Consider the following 13326-nt stretch of genomic DNA (forward strand, 5'->3'; position numbering starts at 1 on the left):
CTAAAGTGCTGGGATGACAGGTGTGAGCCACCTCACCCTGCCATTCCCTGTTTTAAAGATGAGAAAACCATTGCCTACCCAAGGCCAGGAGACTAAAAGTGGCAGAGATGGAATTCACACCGATTGAAGCCCGGGCCCCAGCTCAGAACCACAAAGCTGCTCCACCCTTTTTGAGCTCCTTGGAAGCTGCCTACAAGGCTTGCTACCGTCGCTTCTGGTGCCGGCGCGTGGGTCAGACCTCAGGTACCCCAACCAGGTGCTCCTGCAGGGCACGGCCTAGGGGACCGGCCAGGTGTTCTTTCCACCAAAGGCTCCCGGTGCGAGTCCCACAGCGGCCCAGGGCCCCTCATCCACATTCTAAAATGGGGCCCAGGGGTTCCTTCCCTCCTGCGCCCCGCCCCCGGCGCCCAGCGGGACCCGTCCCGACCTTTGCAGGAAAGCTTCGTATTTGCGGCGATAGGCGAAGCCGGCTCTGCGCACGCGCAGGTTCTCCATCAGCCCCAGGTACTTCACCTGGTGCCGGATCAGCACCTCGTCAAAGCGGCCTGGGACGGGGTGGGGGGGCGGTCAGCGGGCTGGCGGAGGGGGAGGGGGTCAGCGGACTGGGGAGGGGGTGATCAGTGGCCGGCGCTGACTGCCTGTCGCCTGTAGGGGACGCTGGGCTAAAGTCCCCAGCGGGAGAGGCCTACCGGGCTGCTTGGCGTCGTTGGGCTTGATGCAGCGGACATAGGCCGGCTCCTTAGACTGCAGGATCTCCACCAGCTGCAGGAGGCTCATCTTGAACTGGGTGGCGACCTGGGAGGCCAGGAGGCAAGGAAGCTTGGCCAGAGCTGGGCTAAAGCTCATGACCCCAGCAGCGAGTACCCCACTCCCCCAGCTGCGGACCCAAGCGGCAGCCCCTAACTCCGCCTGGCCTTATTCCTCCCACCACACCTTCCATGCAGCAAAGGAAGGGGCCAGACTCCACCCGAGATCCCTCTGGCTGAGCAAGGGACCTCGGCTTACAGCCGCGCTCCAGCCTCACACTCCTGCTCAGGTCTCCCAGCAACCCCAGTGAGATGGCTCCCTTCTTTTTTTTCTAGAAATCCAGGGCTGCATTCCCAAACAGCGTGTCCCATGCTAGGCATTCGGCTGTGATCAGGGTAAACTGCTCTGCGGACCCGGAAGATCTCAGGCCAGGGGGAGAAACACTTAGCAAAGACCCACAACCCCGGGCGGCCGGTGAATAAACAGGTGTATCCCTGGGGGTTCTGAGAGCGCCAGAAAGGGACAACGCATCCAGTCCAAGGAGCAGGGAGCATCAGGAGAGTCTTCTGGACGTTACGGGATGAGGGGGAGGGCCGGCGCGGTGGCTCACGCCTGTAATCCCACCAGGAAGGAGCCAGAGCTGAGGGAAGTTGCTGAGAAGGACTCAAGCAAGATCCAGTGGCTGGATGAAGGAGGCAGGAGAGTAGAGAACCAGGGAGCCGGTCGCGGTGGCTCACGCCTGTCATCCCAGCACTGTGGGAGGCCAAGGTGGGCGAATCACCTGAGGTCAGGAGTTTGAGACCAGCCTGGCCAACATGGCAAAACTGTGTCTCTACAAAAATAGAAAAATTAGCCAGGCATGATGGCAGGTGCCTATAATCCCAGCTACTCGGGAGGCTGAGGCAGAAGAATCTCTTGAACCTGGGAGGTGGAGGTTGCAGTCAGCTGAGATCGCACCACTGCACTCCAGCCTGGGCAACAGAGCAAGACTCTGTCTCAAAAAAAAAAAAAAAAAAAAGGACCAGGATGACACCCAGGTTTCTGGCTTGGGCTACTGGTTGGAGAGTAATCCCTGTCCTGAGTTAAGGACAGAGAAGGAGGAAGTCTGGAGAAGAGACCAAGGGCCTGTCTGTTATAGAACAGTGGGGTCCAGGGTGCCTGAGGCCATGTGGGGAGAGAAGAGATACAGGATTCGCAGCTTGCTGGAAAGGCCTGGGCCGGAGGGGTGTGCAGGCATCCTCAGCAGGTAGACGCTAGCGCAAGGTGGATGTGGGCACTTTGGGAGATGGTGGGGTGGACAGCAGTGGCGGGCAGGGCCCCGGGAGCCAGACCGCGGGTGGCATGGCGCCTACATGCCCTCCCTGGTGAGCAGTCTGGCCCCCACCTCCCAGCCGACCAACAGACCCCACTCTGGCCTCCACCTCCCTGCAGACTGACCGACCCCGCTCTTCCTGGGGCTGCCCTGATCCTCTCCTTGCCAAGCCCAAACACAGCCCTCCGCCCCCAGCTCGCTGGAGCTCTCCCTGCCTCTGGCACCTTGGCCATGCCTGCCCTTCCCAGTCCCTCTCCTTGACGCCATCACTTTCCGGCGCAGCTCCTGACCTTTTCAAACTCTCTGATTGTCTGGGTTGGGCCCTCACTATAGGTTCATCTGACATGCTCAAGTGATAGCCAATGCTCCCTCCTCCAAGGAGCCTCCCAGCCCTCACCCCTTCCGCCCCCGAGGCCATCTGCTGTTCCTCTTCTAAGTTTGCAGAGCACCCTGTGCACGTGGCTGCAGGTGCACCCCCCTGTGCCTGGCAGCGTCTGCTATAAATGTCGGCTGAGTGGGTGGACATGAGAGTGCCCACACAGAGGCAGGTGTCAACATACGGACACCCACACGGAGACAGGAACACACACAGATTCCCCTCCAGGCACAGCCCCCCTGACTTAAGAGACAGAGCCCCACTACAGACACAGCACACGCAGAAGCAGACAGACAGGGTCGGGCGCCGAGGCTCACGCCTGTAATCCCAGCACTTTGGGAGGCCAAGGTGGGCGGATCACCTGAGGTCAGGAGATCAAGACCAGCCTGGCCAACATGGGGAAACCTTGTCTCTATTAAAAATATAAAAACTTAGCCAGGCGTGGTGGTGCGAGGCTGTAATCTCAGCTACTTGGGAGGCTGAGGCAGGAGAATCGCTTGAACCCAGGAGGCAGAGGTTGCAGTGAGCTGAGATTGTGCCATTGCACTCCAGCCTGGGTGACAGAGCGAGACTCAGCCTCAAAAAAAAAGAAAAAAAAAAGGGACAGGCAAAGAGGAACCTAGAAGCAGCCCCCTAGACACTCCCAGACGTGCACACAGGCACAGACACGGGCTCGCTCGCACGCATGCTGCCAGCTCCCAAGCTCGCTCAGCCCTCACCCACGCCCGGCCCCACCCCTCCTCACGGTCTCTGGCCGCTTCTTGTCACTGAGCTCGCTCCGGTCGAAGCACTGGCTCATAATGGGATTCTTCGAGCTGCACATGGTCTGTGTGGCAGAGCCGGGGTTCTTAGCAGGCTGGGGCACAGGGACAGGCCCCTGGACACAGGTGCAGAGCTGTGGGCGACCTCCCTCCTGCTCGGCCACCACCGCAGGTCCCCCTCACCTCCTTCAGGTTCCGGAAGAGAAGGTCATTGTTTTTGTCCAGAAACCCTGGGAGGGGAGAGCACGTGTAAGGTGAGACAGAGCCTCCCTGCGGCCCCCGTGGGGACCCAGCCCAGGATCCTCACCGGTCACGCTGTAGGTCACCTCCCCAGCGTAGTGCAGAAGGCGGAATTCCCCTCGGCCCAGAGATTTCCTGGTCCGCTGGTCAGCCAGCTTGTGCCTGGGGTGATGGGGAGGAAGCTGCAGGTGGCCGAGCTGCAGGAGGGACCTCGGGAGTGGGAGCCAGCCACCCAGCAAAGATAGGTGCACCCAGGGCTGGGTCGCAACCCCTGTGCCGTGTGGGAGGCCAGGCAGGGCCAGCAGCCTCCCCCAGCAGAGCTGACCACAGTGGGTCAGAGAGGGAGACGGCCTTGCCCAGGGCCAAAGAGCACCAGGACCAGGGCCTGGGCCTCCCGACCACCAGGGCTGCTGCCGGGAGGGAGATTCTTGCTGCTTCGGGCTCTGCTCGAAAGGGGGTGGGGAGCTGCCTGCTGCTTTTCAGAATGGAATCTGCCACCTGGAGAGAGTACTTAAGTCTGAGGCGTGTTTATACCCTTTGGTCCATTTACTACTTTTAAGAACTATTCCAAGGCCGGGCGCGGTGGCTCACGCCTGTAATCCCAGCACTTTGGAAGGCCAAGGTGGGTGGATCACGAGGTCAAGAGATCGAGACCATCCTGGTCAACATGGTGAAACCCCGTCTCTACTAAAAATACAAAAAAAAAGAAAATTAGCTGGGCATGGTGGCGCGTGCCCGTAATCCCAGCTACTCGGGAGGCTGAGGCAGGAGAACTGCCTGAACCCAGGAGGCGGAGGTTGCGGTGAGCTGAGATTGCATCCTTGCACTCCAGCCTGGGTAACAAGAGCGAAACTCCGTCTCAAAAAACAAAAACAAAAAGAACTATTCCAGGCAATTATCATAGAATTGTGGAGATGGGTGGTAGCCTTGAGATTCCAGCAGAAACCTGGGGTTGGCCGGGCCCCGAAAGGCCGGGGGGAAAGGGGAGTGTGTGGGTCAGAGCCGAGGCAGGAAGGGTTTTGAGGAAACTTTATGTTTGATGCTGCAGGAAAACACTCAGGATACAGCATCGCCCTGAGCCTTATACACAATAAGTTCCCGACTACAGAAAAAAACGTATAGAAAAAGGCCGGAGGGAAATGCCTGGCGCTGTTGACAGCCATGGACCACGGCCGACAGGCTCACGGGGCTTTTGCGAACATTCTAATGCTTCTCCAACGAGCAGGATCATTTTTATAACCAGAAACAAGTTTTCTATTATTTAATGAATCACACGGCCCCCAAACCAGCATAGATTGAGATACTCCCAGAAACAAGCTTTTCCCATTTTGAGACAGAGTCTCACTCTGCCACCCAGGCTGGTGTGCAGTGGTGCTATCTCAGCTCACTGCAACCTCTACCTCCTGGGTTCAAGTGATCCTCCTGCCTCAGTCTCCCAAGTACCTCGGATGACAGGTGCGCGCCACCACACCTGACCAGTTTTTGTACTTTTAGTAGAGATGGGGTTTCACTTATGTTGCCCAGTGAACTGATCTGAGGTGATCCGCCCGCCTTGGCCTCCCAAACTGCTGGGATTACAGGCGTGAGCCATCACACCTGGCCAGAAACAAGTCTAATATATTATTATGCAAAAAAAATAGTATGGCTTTGGCATTCAACAGCCTTGGGCCTGAGCCCAGCTCAGCAACCCAGATGAGAGATGACCTGGGGAAAGGACTTCCCCATGGAGTCTTGGTGAGATGCAGGAACAGCAGGACAGCTCCCCACAGAGCGGCTCAGGTGCGGCAATGAGGCACGCACGGAACGCCCGGCCGCGCTAGCCCCAGCCGCTGGTTCCTGTTTCTACCTCTCCCCACTTTAGGGGATTCCTTCAATAAAAAGCAATTTCCAAATAAGGAAGCTAAAAAAATCTCATCAAGTTTCATTCTCAAAAAAGAATAGGGAGGAAAGCAAGCTACCAGCGTCGTTTTTTTTGTTTGTTTGTTTGTTTTTTTGAGACGGCGTTTCACTCGTTACCCAGGCTGGAGTGCAATGGCGCGATCTTGGCTCACTGCAACCTCCGCCTCCTGGGTTCAAGCAATTCTCCTGCCTCAGCCTCCTGAGTAGCTGGGATTACAGGCACGCGCCACCATGCCCAGCTAATTTTTTGTATTTTTAGTAGAGACGGGGTTTCACCATGTTGACCAGGATGGTCTCAATCTCTTGACCTCGTGATCCACCCTTCTCAGCCTCCCAAAGTGCTGGGATTAAAGGCGTGAGCCACCACGCCAGTCCTTTTTTTTTTTGGAGACAGAGTTTTGTTCTCCTTGCCCAGGCTGGAGTGCCGTGGTGCGACCTTGACTCACTGCAACCTCTACCTCCTGGTTTCAGGTGATTCTCCTGCCTTAGCCTCTTGAGTAGCTGGGACTACAGGTGTGAGCTACCACACCCAGCTAATTTTTGTATTTTTAGTAGAGACAGGGTTTACGTTAGCCAGGCTGGTCTTCAACTCCTGACCTCAAAAAGATCCACCCTTTCGGCTTCCCAAAGTGCTGTGATGACAGGTGTGACCACGCGTCCAGCTGTCTTTTGCAGTTTTTGAGATGGGATCTCGCTCTGTGGCTGAGGCTGGAGGTGGATCGATCCTCGCTCTGCAGCCTCAAACTCAGGGCTCAAGGGAAGCTGTGGCCCCAGCCTCCTGTGCAGGTGAGACTCCAGGCGTTCAGTGTGCCTGGCTAAGCTTCCGTTTCTGGGTGCCTGTGAGGGGTCCTTAGCTCGGCACCTTCCCTGGACACCCCCCTGCGGCCCTGAGGGACGCCTGCGCTCCATAGGCTCTGCCCCATGGGAGCCTTGCTCCAGCCACCCACAGCCCCACTCACGTCAGGAAGTGCGGGTGGTGCTTAACGGTGTCCTCCAGCTTCTCCAGGAACGTCAGGTCTGTGGCCTCGCCAGGGCGCAGACACTCCTCATCCTGGGGGGTGTGGCACAGGGAAGGGATGTGTGGGGGTGGGGCTGGAGAGCAGAGAAGATGGGGGCACCGTGCTGGGAGGCACAGACACAGGGAGGGGTGGATCTGCAGGGGGCCTCGGCAGGGAGCTTCCAACCCTGGCAGCGACTCCCTCCGTCCTCCCTTCACAGCCCGGCCAGGCCCTGACCCCGGCCCTCTGTGGGCCAGCCCGGAGAGGAAGGAGAAAAGGGGCTTGGAGGACTCCCCCCACCCAGCCCCCAGCCTGGAGGAGTGGAGGGCTCACCAGAATGGAGATGATGCCCTTGAACTTCTCCTCCACCAGATCGCAGATGACCTTGTTGTTGAAATACAGGACAGGCTCCCACTGAGGGGGACAGGGAAGGAGGCGTCACTGTGGGGGCCCAGCACCCTCCCGGCAGGCTGTGCCCACGGAGAGCGCCCTCAGGTTGCACGCACCGCAATGCCCTCGGCCTCATACTCCTCCTGCTCCGACTTCAGCGTGAGCTCGATGAACAGCTGCTGTAGCTTCTCGTTGCAGTAATTGATGCAGAACTGCTCAAAGCTGTGAGGACAGAAAAGAGCCCAGCGAGGCTCAGAGGGCACAGAGGACCAGGAGGGGCGGAAGGCAGGACGGGCCCCTGAGCACAGATGGTACAAAACACAGAGCCGGCCTCTGGCTGGCTGGGCAATCCCAGAGCAAGAATCAGAGGCTGGGGGACAGAAGAGAGGGGCCAGGCCAGGAGACCCGGGAGGAGGGCAGGCCAGGGGAAGGTGGCACCGACCTGTTGTGCTGAAACACTTCGAAGCCGTAAATATCCAGCAGCCCGAGGACGGTGGTGCTCCGCCAGCTGGGGCTGTCCGTGTCCTAGGGCAGTCATCCAACCAAAGACGTGGCCCCAGCGGTGTCTGCCAGCGCACCCACAGCCCTGGCCCCGCCTCCACCTCCCTCCCACCTCGGAGCAGGCCGGACCCAGCCCTCACCTTGGAGGCCAGTGACCTGTTGATCTTCTCGACCAGCCAGCTGAAGGTGCGGCTGTACACTGCCTTGGCAAGGGCGTCCCGCGCGTAGGCGGCCTGCTCCAGGTTCAGCGGGCTCAGGAGCTGGGGGCGAGGCATGAGGCGGGGAGAGGAACACCACCGAGCCGGTGCACCCCGCCTCCCGCAGGCTCAGGCAGAAGACCAGGGAGCCTGCGGGGCGGGGAGGGGTGCTGGCAGCAGGACCCCAGTGGGAAGGTGTGGAGGGACAAGAGGACTCATTCCCAAGGCGAAAGTCTGCTGCTGTCTTCCTGTGTGACTCTGGCCAGCTCACTGTGATTCATTTTCGTTTGAGAGTCTGGCTCTGTCGCCCAGGCTGGAGTGCAGTGGTGCAATCTCAGCTCACTGCAACCTCCACCTGCCAGGTTCAAGCGATTCTCCTGCCTCAGCCTCCCAAGTAGCTGGGATTACAGGCATGCACCACCACGACCAGCTAATTTTTGTATTTTTAGTAGAGACAGGGTTTCTTTTTTTTTTCTATTTATTTTTTTAAAGATGGGGTTTCACCATGATGGCCAGGCTGGTCTTGGACACCTGACCTCAGGTGATCCACCCACCTCGACCTCCCAAAGTACTAGGATTACAGGCATGAGCCACCGCGCCCGGCTGAGACAGGGTTTCACTATGTTGGCCAGGCTGGTCTCGAACTCCTAACCTCAGGTGATCCACCCGCCTCGGTCTCCCAAAGTGCTGGGATGACAGGTGTGAGCCACTGTGCCCGGCTCTCACTCTGCTTCTCTGGGCTGCCTTCCTTATGTCCCTCCAGCACCGCTGAGGGGATCCGGGGAGCAGACCGGGAAGGGGAGTGATGGGAGTGGGGGGTGCCCTGGAGCACCTGCACCTCCACACCCGAAGCAAAGGCCTGGCCTCACTTCTTCCCCCTCGCCCCCTCCCCGCCTCTTCCCCCTCTCCCCCCTCACCTCCTCCCCCTTGGCGATGATCTTCCTGTGTGTCAGGGCTTCTCGCAGCGTTGAGCCGTCCACACTGAGGAGCTGCGGAGGGCAGAGGGTGAGGGTGAGTGAGGGTGCACCCCCGCCCCCACCATCCCCCCTGCCCCCACCATCCTCGCCCCGCCCCCACCATTCCCCCCCCGCCCCCACCATCCTCCCCTCCCTGCCCTCTGCCCGCCCCACTCACCCTGGTCAAATACTTGAGCTGGTTCTCGGTGGTGACCTGGGCATTGCTCTCCTCGTCGGCAGCAAAGTGGATGTTGCCTAAATGCAGGACGCTGGCCACGATACTCAGCAGGTCCTGGGGGAGCAGGCCGGGGGCGGGTGGGGTGAGCGGGGCCAGAAAGCCTCAGGAGGGCAACCAGCGACGGTCACGCAGGGGTGAGGGGAGGGTCTGAGAGGAGAAGGGGCTGAAGTGGGAAAGGGTGTTAAAGGTAGAAGGTAACTCTGGGGGTCTGGGCGCGGGGCCTCAGACCTGACATCCCAGCACTTTCGCAGGTCGAGGCGGGCAGGTCATCTGAGGTCAGGAGTTCGAGACCAGCCTGGCCAACATGGTGAAAGCCCGCTTTTACTAAAAGTACAAAAATCAGCTGGGCGAGGTGGCGGGTGCCTGCAGTCCCAGCTACTTGGGAGGCTGAGGCCGGAGAATCCCCCGAACCTGGAGGCGGAAGCTGCAGTGAGCCGAGACTGCGCCACTGCACTCCAGCCCGGCTGACAGAGTGGGACTCCATCTCAAGAGAAGAAAGGTGACGTGGGGTGCGGCAGGAGGAAAGGGGGTCCCGGAAGAGGCCTCACCTCCACCTCGTCCTCCGTGAAGTCGATGACCGTCAGGGCCTTGTGCACGACCTTCCAGTCGCTCTTGTCATTGATGGAGGACACTTTGGCACACTGGCCCTGGAGGAAGGCACAGCTGGGTGGCCAGCCCTGGTGCCAGACCCCTGGATGGCACCTGCCCTGCCTGCCAGCCACTCACCTTCACCAGGTACAGGTAGCTCTGCGGGTTCCGCTCCAAGCCCAGCCTGCGAAGCGTCTCCTCCTCGCCGCCCTCCAGCAGCTGGTAGAAGATGTGGAAGTTCCGCTCCCCGTGGTTCTGGTGCACCACTCGGGACTTTTCCAGGAGGTAACTGAGGATGTGGCCGCCCACGGGGGCACCCTGTGGGCAGGGCAGGGCATGGGGCCTGGTCAGGGGGACCAAGGAAAAGGCCCTCTTCCCTCCTGCACTCCTGGCCCTTGCTGTCAGCCAGACCTGGGCTCCAGTTCTAGCCCTGTCACAAGCTGTGTGGTTCAGGCATGCCACCCATGCTGGACTCAGCTACTTCATCTAGGAAAAGGGGACACGCCAGTCCGTCCACCTGGCAGCTCCGCCCGGATGCCTGACGGGCACCCCAAATTCAACAGGCCTGAAACGGAACACCTCACCCTCCCGTCAGCGCCTGCCCGTTGTGGCCAGTGGTGGCCACATCCTTCTCACTGCTCAAGCCAAGCCCTTGGCCGTCCTCCTGGAAGCCTGTTTTCCTTTCGGACTCTACGTCCCCATCAGGCAGCTGATCCTGCTGCCTTAACCTTTAAAACATCCAGAATCACCGCTTCACTGCACCACACTGGCCTGAGCCACCGTCACCTCCACGATAACATCAGCCTCCTAACCGGTTTCCCCGCTTAGTCTGCTTCCCCCCCACCCCCGTCCATTCATCTGCTGCTCCCAATCTCCCAAAGAAGCAGCCACGGTGATTTTTGGAGACAAGGTCTTGCTCCGTCGCCCAGGCTGGAGCGCAGTGGTGCAATCACAGCTCACAGCAGCCTACACTGCCTGGGCTCAAGCCATCCTCCCACCTCAGCCTCCCGAGTCGCTGGGATCACAGGTGCACAATGGCACGCCCAGCTAATTTTTTTTTAGATAGAATGTAGCATTGTCACCTGGGCTGGAGTGCAATGGCGCCATCTTGGCTCACTGCAACCTCCGCCTCCTGGGTTCAAGCAATTCTCCTGCCTCAGCCTACTGAGTAGCTGAGATTACAGGCGTCCACCATGCTCCACTAATTTTTTTTTTTTTTTTTTTTGAGACGGAGTTTCGCTCTTGTTACCCAGGCTGGAGTGCAATGGTGCGATCTCGGCTCACCGCAACCTCCGCCTCCTGGGTTCAGGCAATTCTCCTGCCTCAGCCTCCTGAGTAGCTGGGATTACAGGCACGCGCCACCATGCCCAGCTAATTTTTTGTATTTTTAGTAGAGACGGGGTTTCACCATGTTGACCAGGATGGTCTCGATCTCTCGACCTCGTGATCCACCCGCCTTGGTCTCCCAAAGTGCTGGGATTACAGGCTTGAGCCACCGCGCCCGGCCTATTTTTAATTTTTTTAGAGACAGTCTCACTCTGTCGCCCACGCTGGAGTACAGTGACGTGATCACAGTTTAGGGTAACCTCAGACTCCTGGCCTCATGCGACCCTCCCGCCTCAGCCTCCAGAGTAGCTGGGACAACAGACAGGTGCCACCCCGCCCAGCTGTCAGGCCTTCATTAAAACGCCACTTTCTCAGTGAGGCTCACCCTATCCCAACCGGAAAGGAAACTGCCCCTACTGTGTCCTGCGGTTCATTTTCTGCCAAGCTCTACATTTCTCTGTTTACTGTCTATCACCCTGGGAGGCAGGATTCTTGGAATTCCAGCACCTGGAATGGTCCCTGGTACACAGTAGGCACTTCACACCTAATGGGAGCCTCTCACAGCAGACGCATCGCTGTACCTTGAAGTCAAACTGCACATCCATGTACTTCCCGAACCTGCTGGAGTTATCGTTCCGGAGGGTCTTGGCGTTTCCAAAGGCCTAGGAGTGGACGGGGTATGAGGGATGCCTGCATTCTCTCCCGGCCATCGCCAACGTGCCCTGCAGCCACTGCTGCCCTCACCTCCTGCACTGGGATTCCCTCTGCTCCTCCCGCCCTCACCTCCGGCACCGGCCTCCCTCCTCCCGCCCTCACCTCCGACACTGGCCTCCCTCCTCTCCTCCCGCCCTTACCTCCAGCACTGGCTTCCCTCCTCCCGCCCTCACCTCCGGCACCGGCCTCCCTCCTCTCCTCCCGCCCTCACCTCCGGCACCGGCCTCCCTCCTCTCCTCCTGCCCTCACCTCCAGGACGGGGTTGCTCTGCAGCAGCCGGTCCCGCACTGCACCTCCACGCTCTGGCGCTGGGCAGGTCTCCGCGTAGAACTGCAGCAGCCTCTTGGTGGCCTCCGTCTTGCCTGCCCCGCTCTCCCCCGAGATCATCACCGCCTGGTCCCGCCGCTCTGTGCGCAGTGCTCGGTACACGGTGTCGGCCACGGCAAACCTGGGGCACAGGCTCGTCAGGCAGATCCGGGACGGGGGCATGCGGAGGGCCGCAGGGAGGCCCACTCCCACCCCTGGTGGCGTCCTCAAGGGTGGGGTCAAGCACATCTTTGAGGACGGGGACTGGGCTGTGTGGGTCAGAGATGCCTCACGGTTGAGGGCGGGCATCGCTTTCAAAGGGAGGACGGGACCCTGCGCAGGCGGAGTCTGCGGTGCTTAAGTGGAGGCGAGAGTCACTTGCAGGGACACCTGGGAGGGCTTTGTAGGTGGGGTTCAGAAGTCGCTGAGATTGGGGGCCACTCCCGGTTGTGGGAGAAGTCACAGGTGTGAGCGGGGATAGGACTGGGTCCCACCCAGAGAGAGTTGAGCCGTCACATTCATCTCTGGTCACTCGGGTGGGAAATCCCAGGATTCCTCACAGATGCCAAGTCACCTCGGATGGCATGGGGTCACTCACAGGTGAGGGGGACTTCGGGGTCACTCACAGGTGAGGGGGACTTAGGGGTCACTCACAGGTGAGGGGGGACTTCGGGGTCACTCACAGGTGAGGGGGGACTTCATAGAAGCTGACGCCGCGGTACCGTTCCATGTGCTGCCGGCTGTAGATCTGCAGGTCCCGGTAGGGGTTGACGGAGACCAGGACGGGGCCGATGTAGGTCTGGGGTCAGGCGAAGAGGGCCAGACGCTGATCCGCTGACCCGGGTGCCTCCCTCCCACCACCCCGTCTGTGCCCCCAGCCCCCCGCCGGCCTCCCCAGCAGCCTCACATAGATGAGGTTCTCCCGGAATCGCCGCCGCAGGTTCTCGATGAAGGCGGCCTCGCTGGTGAAGTTCTCCAGCAGCACGAAGTCCTGCACCCCCACCCGGTCCCGGGCGGTCAGCCCGCTCTCCATGGTCACCCGAACCCCGTCACTGCCCAGGGCCTGCAGAGAATGGGCCACGGTAGAGGGTCAGAGCCATCAGGGTGGGGCAAGGCCACGTCTCCACTGCACCTGCGGGACTGGGAGGGAACTCGGGGGCTTGTGGACTCAGGGCTGGACATGGGGTGTGAGGATGCCGGGTTCGGAGGGCCTGGGTGTGGGGGTGCGGGGGTGCAGGTGCAGAAGGAGTGGGTGAGGAAGGAGTGGGTGTGGGGGGGCGTGGGTGCACAGGGTCTGGGTGTGGGGGGCATGGGTGTGAAGGGTCTGGGTTCCAGGTCATGGATGCAGAGAGTCTGGGTGCGGGGGGCCTGGGTTCCAGTGTGGAAGCAAAGGGATCGCCAAGGATGTGAGCATCCAGAGCAGAGACCACACAGGCCACGACACACACGGGACCAGAGGACTCCGGGGCAAGGCCGAAGAACCTGGGAGGCGCTGGTTTTGGGTGGAGAAAGCGGGGTCGCAAGAAGGAACTGCTTAAAGAATGCTCTGTTGACTTTGGGCTAATCCCCTCCTCTCTCTGGGTGGTTTCCTCCTCAAGGAGGAGTTGAGTTAGACCAGGTGACCTCAGGTCCCTTAGCTCTGAGCCACATGTGACAGGTGCTTTGGAGGACAAATGGCTCAGGGTGAATTCTGCAGGCAGGGTGGGGCCTCTTCTCCGCCGGAACCCACCCACATGTCCACAGCAGAGCAACAAGCGACTCCCAGATCACAGCACGG

General features: G+C 60.0%; 1 protein-coding gene across 5 annotated transcripts in view; it reads right to left on the reverse strand.

Annotated features, from left to right (window-relative positions):
- MYO1C (myosin IC) overlaps positions 1-13326 on the reverse strand; it is a 28839-nt gene that overhangs the window by 8343 nt on the left and 7170 nt on the right. For 4 of the 5 annotated variants that reach the window (XM_039475743.2, XM_039475742.2, XM_039475745.2 and 1 more), the window contains exons 2-19: positions 12457-12612; positions 12233-12348; positions 11493-11691; positions 11111-11191; positions 9342-9521; positions 9164-9262; positions 8556-8669; positions 8339-8410; positions 7365-7484; positions 7166-7248; positions 6840-6945; positions 6667-6747; positions 6295-6386; positions 3504-3598; positions 3380-3426; positions 3181-3261; positions 690-795; positions 428-545 (exon numbers count right to left, since the gene is read on the reverse strand). In XM_039475743.2, the coding sequence (XP_039331677.1) occupies positions 428-545; positions 690-795; positions 3181-3261; positions 3380-3426; positions 3504-3598; positions 6295-6386; positions 6667-6747; positions 6840-6945; positions 7166-7248; positions 7365-7484; positions 8339-8410; positions 8556-8669; positions 9164-9262; positions 9342-9521; positions 11111-11191; positions 11493-11691; positions 12233-12348; positions 12457-12612 (1946 nt within the window). Of the gene's footprint in view, positions 1-427; positions 546-689; positions 796-3180; positions 3262-3379; positions 3427-3503; positions 3599-6294; positions 6387-6666; positions 6748-6839; positions 6946-7165; positions 7249-7364; positions 7485-8338; positions 8411-8555; positions 8670-9163; positions 9263-9341; positions 9522-11110; positions 11192-11492; positions 11692-12203; positions 12349-12456; positions 12613-13326 lie in introns of those variants that run through there. The other variant, XM_074388339.1, reaches the window with a different exon arrangement.

Source organism: Saimiri boliviensis, chromosome 17 (genome assembly GCF_048565385.1).
Source record: "Saimiri boliviensis isolate mSaiBol1 chromosome 17, mSaiBol1.pri, whole genome shotgun sequence".
NCBI classification, from domain to species: domain Eukaryota; kingdom Metazoa; phylum Chordata; class Mammalia; order Primates; family Cebidae; genus Saimiri; species Saimiri boliviensis.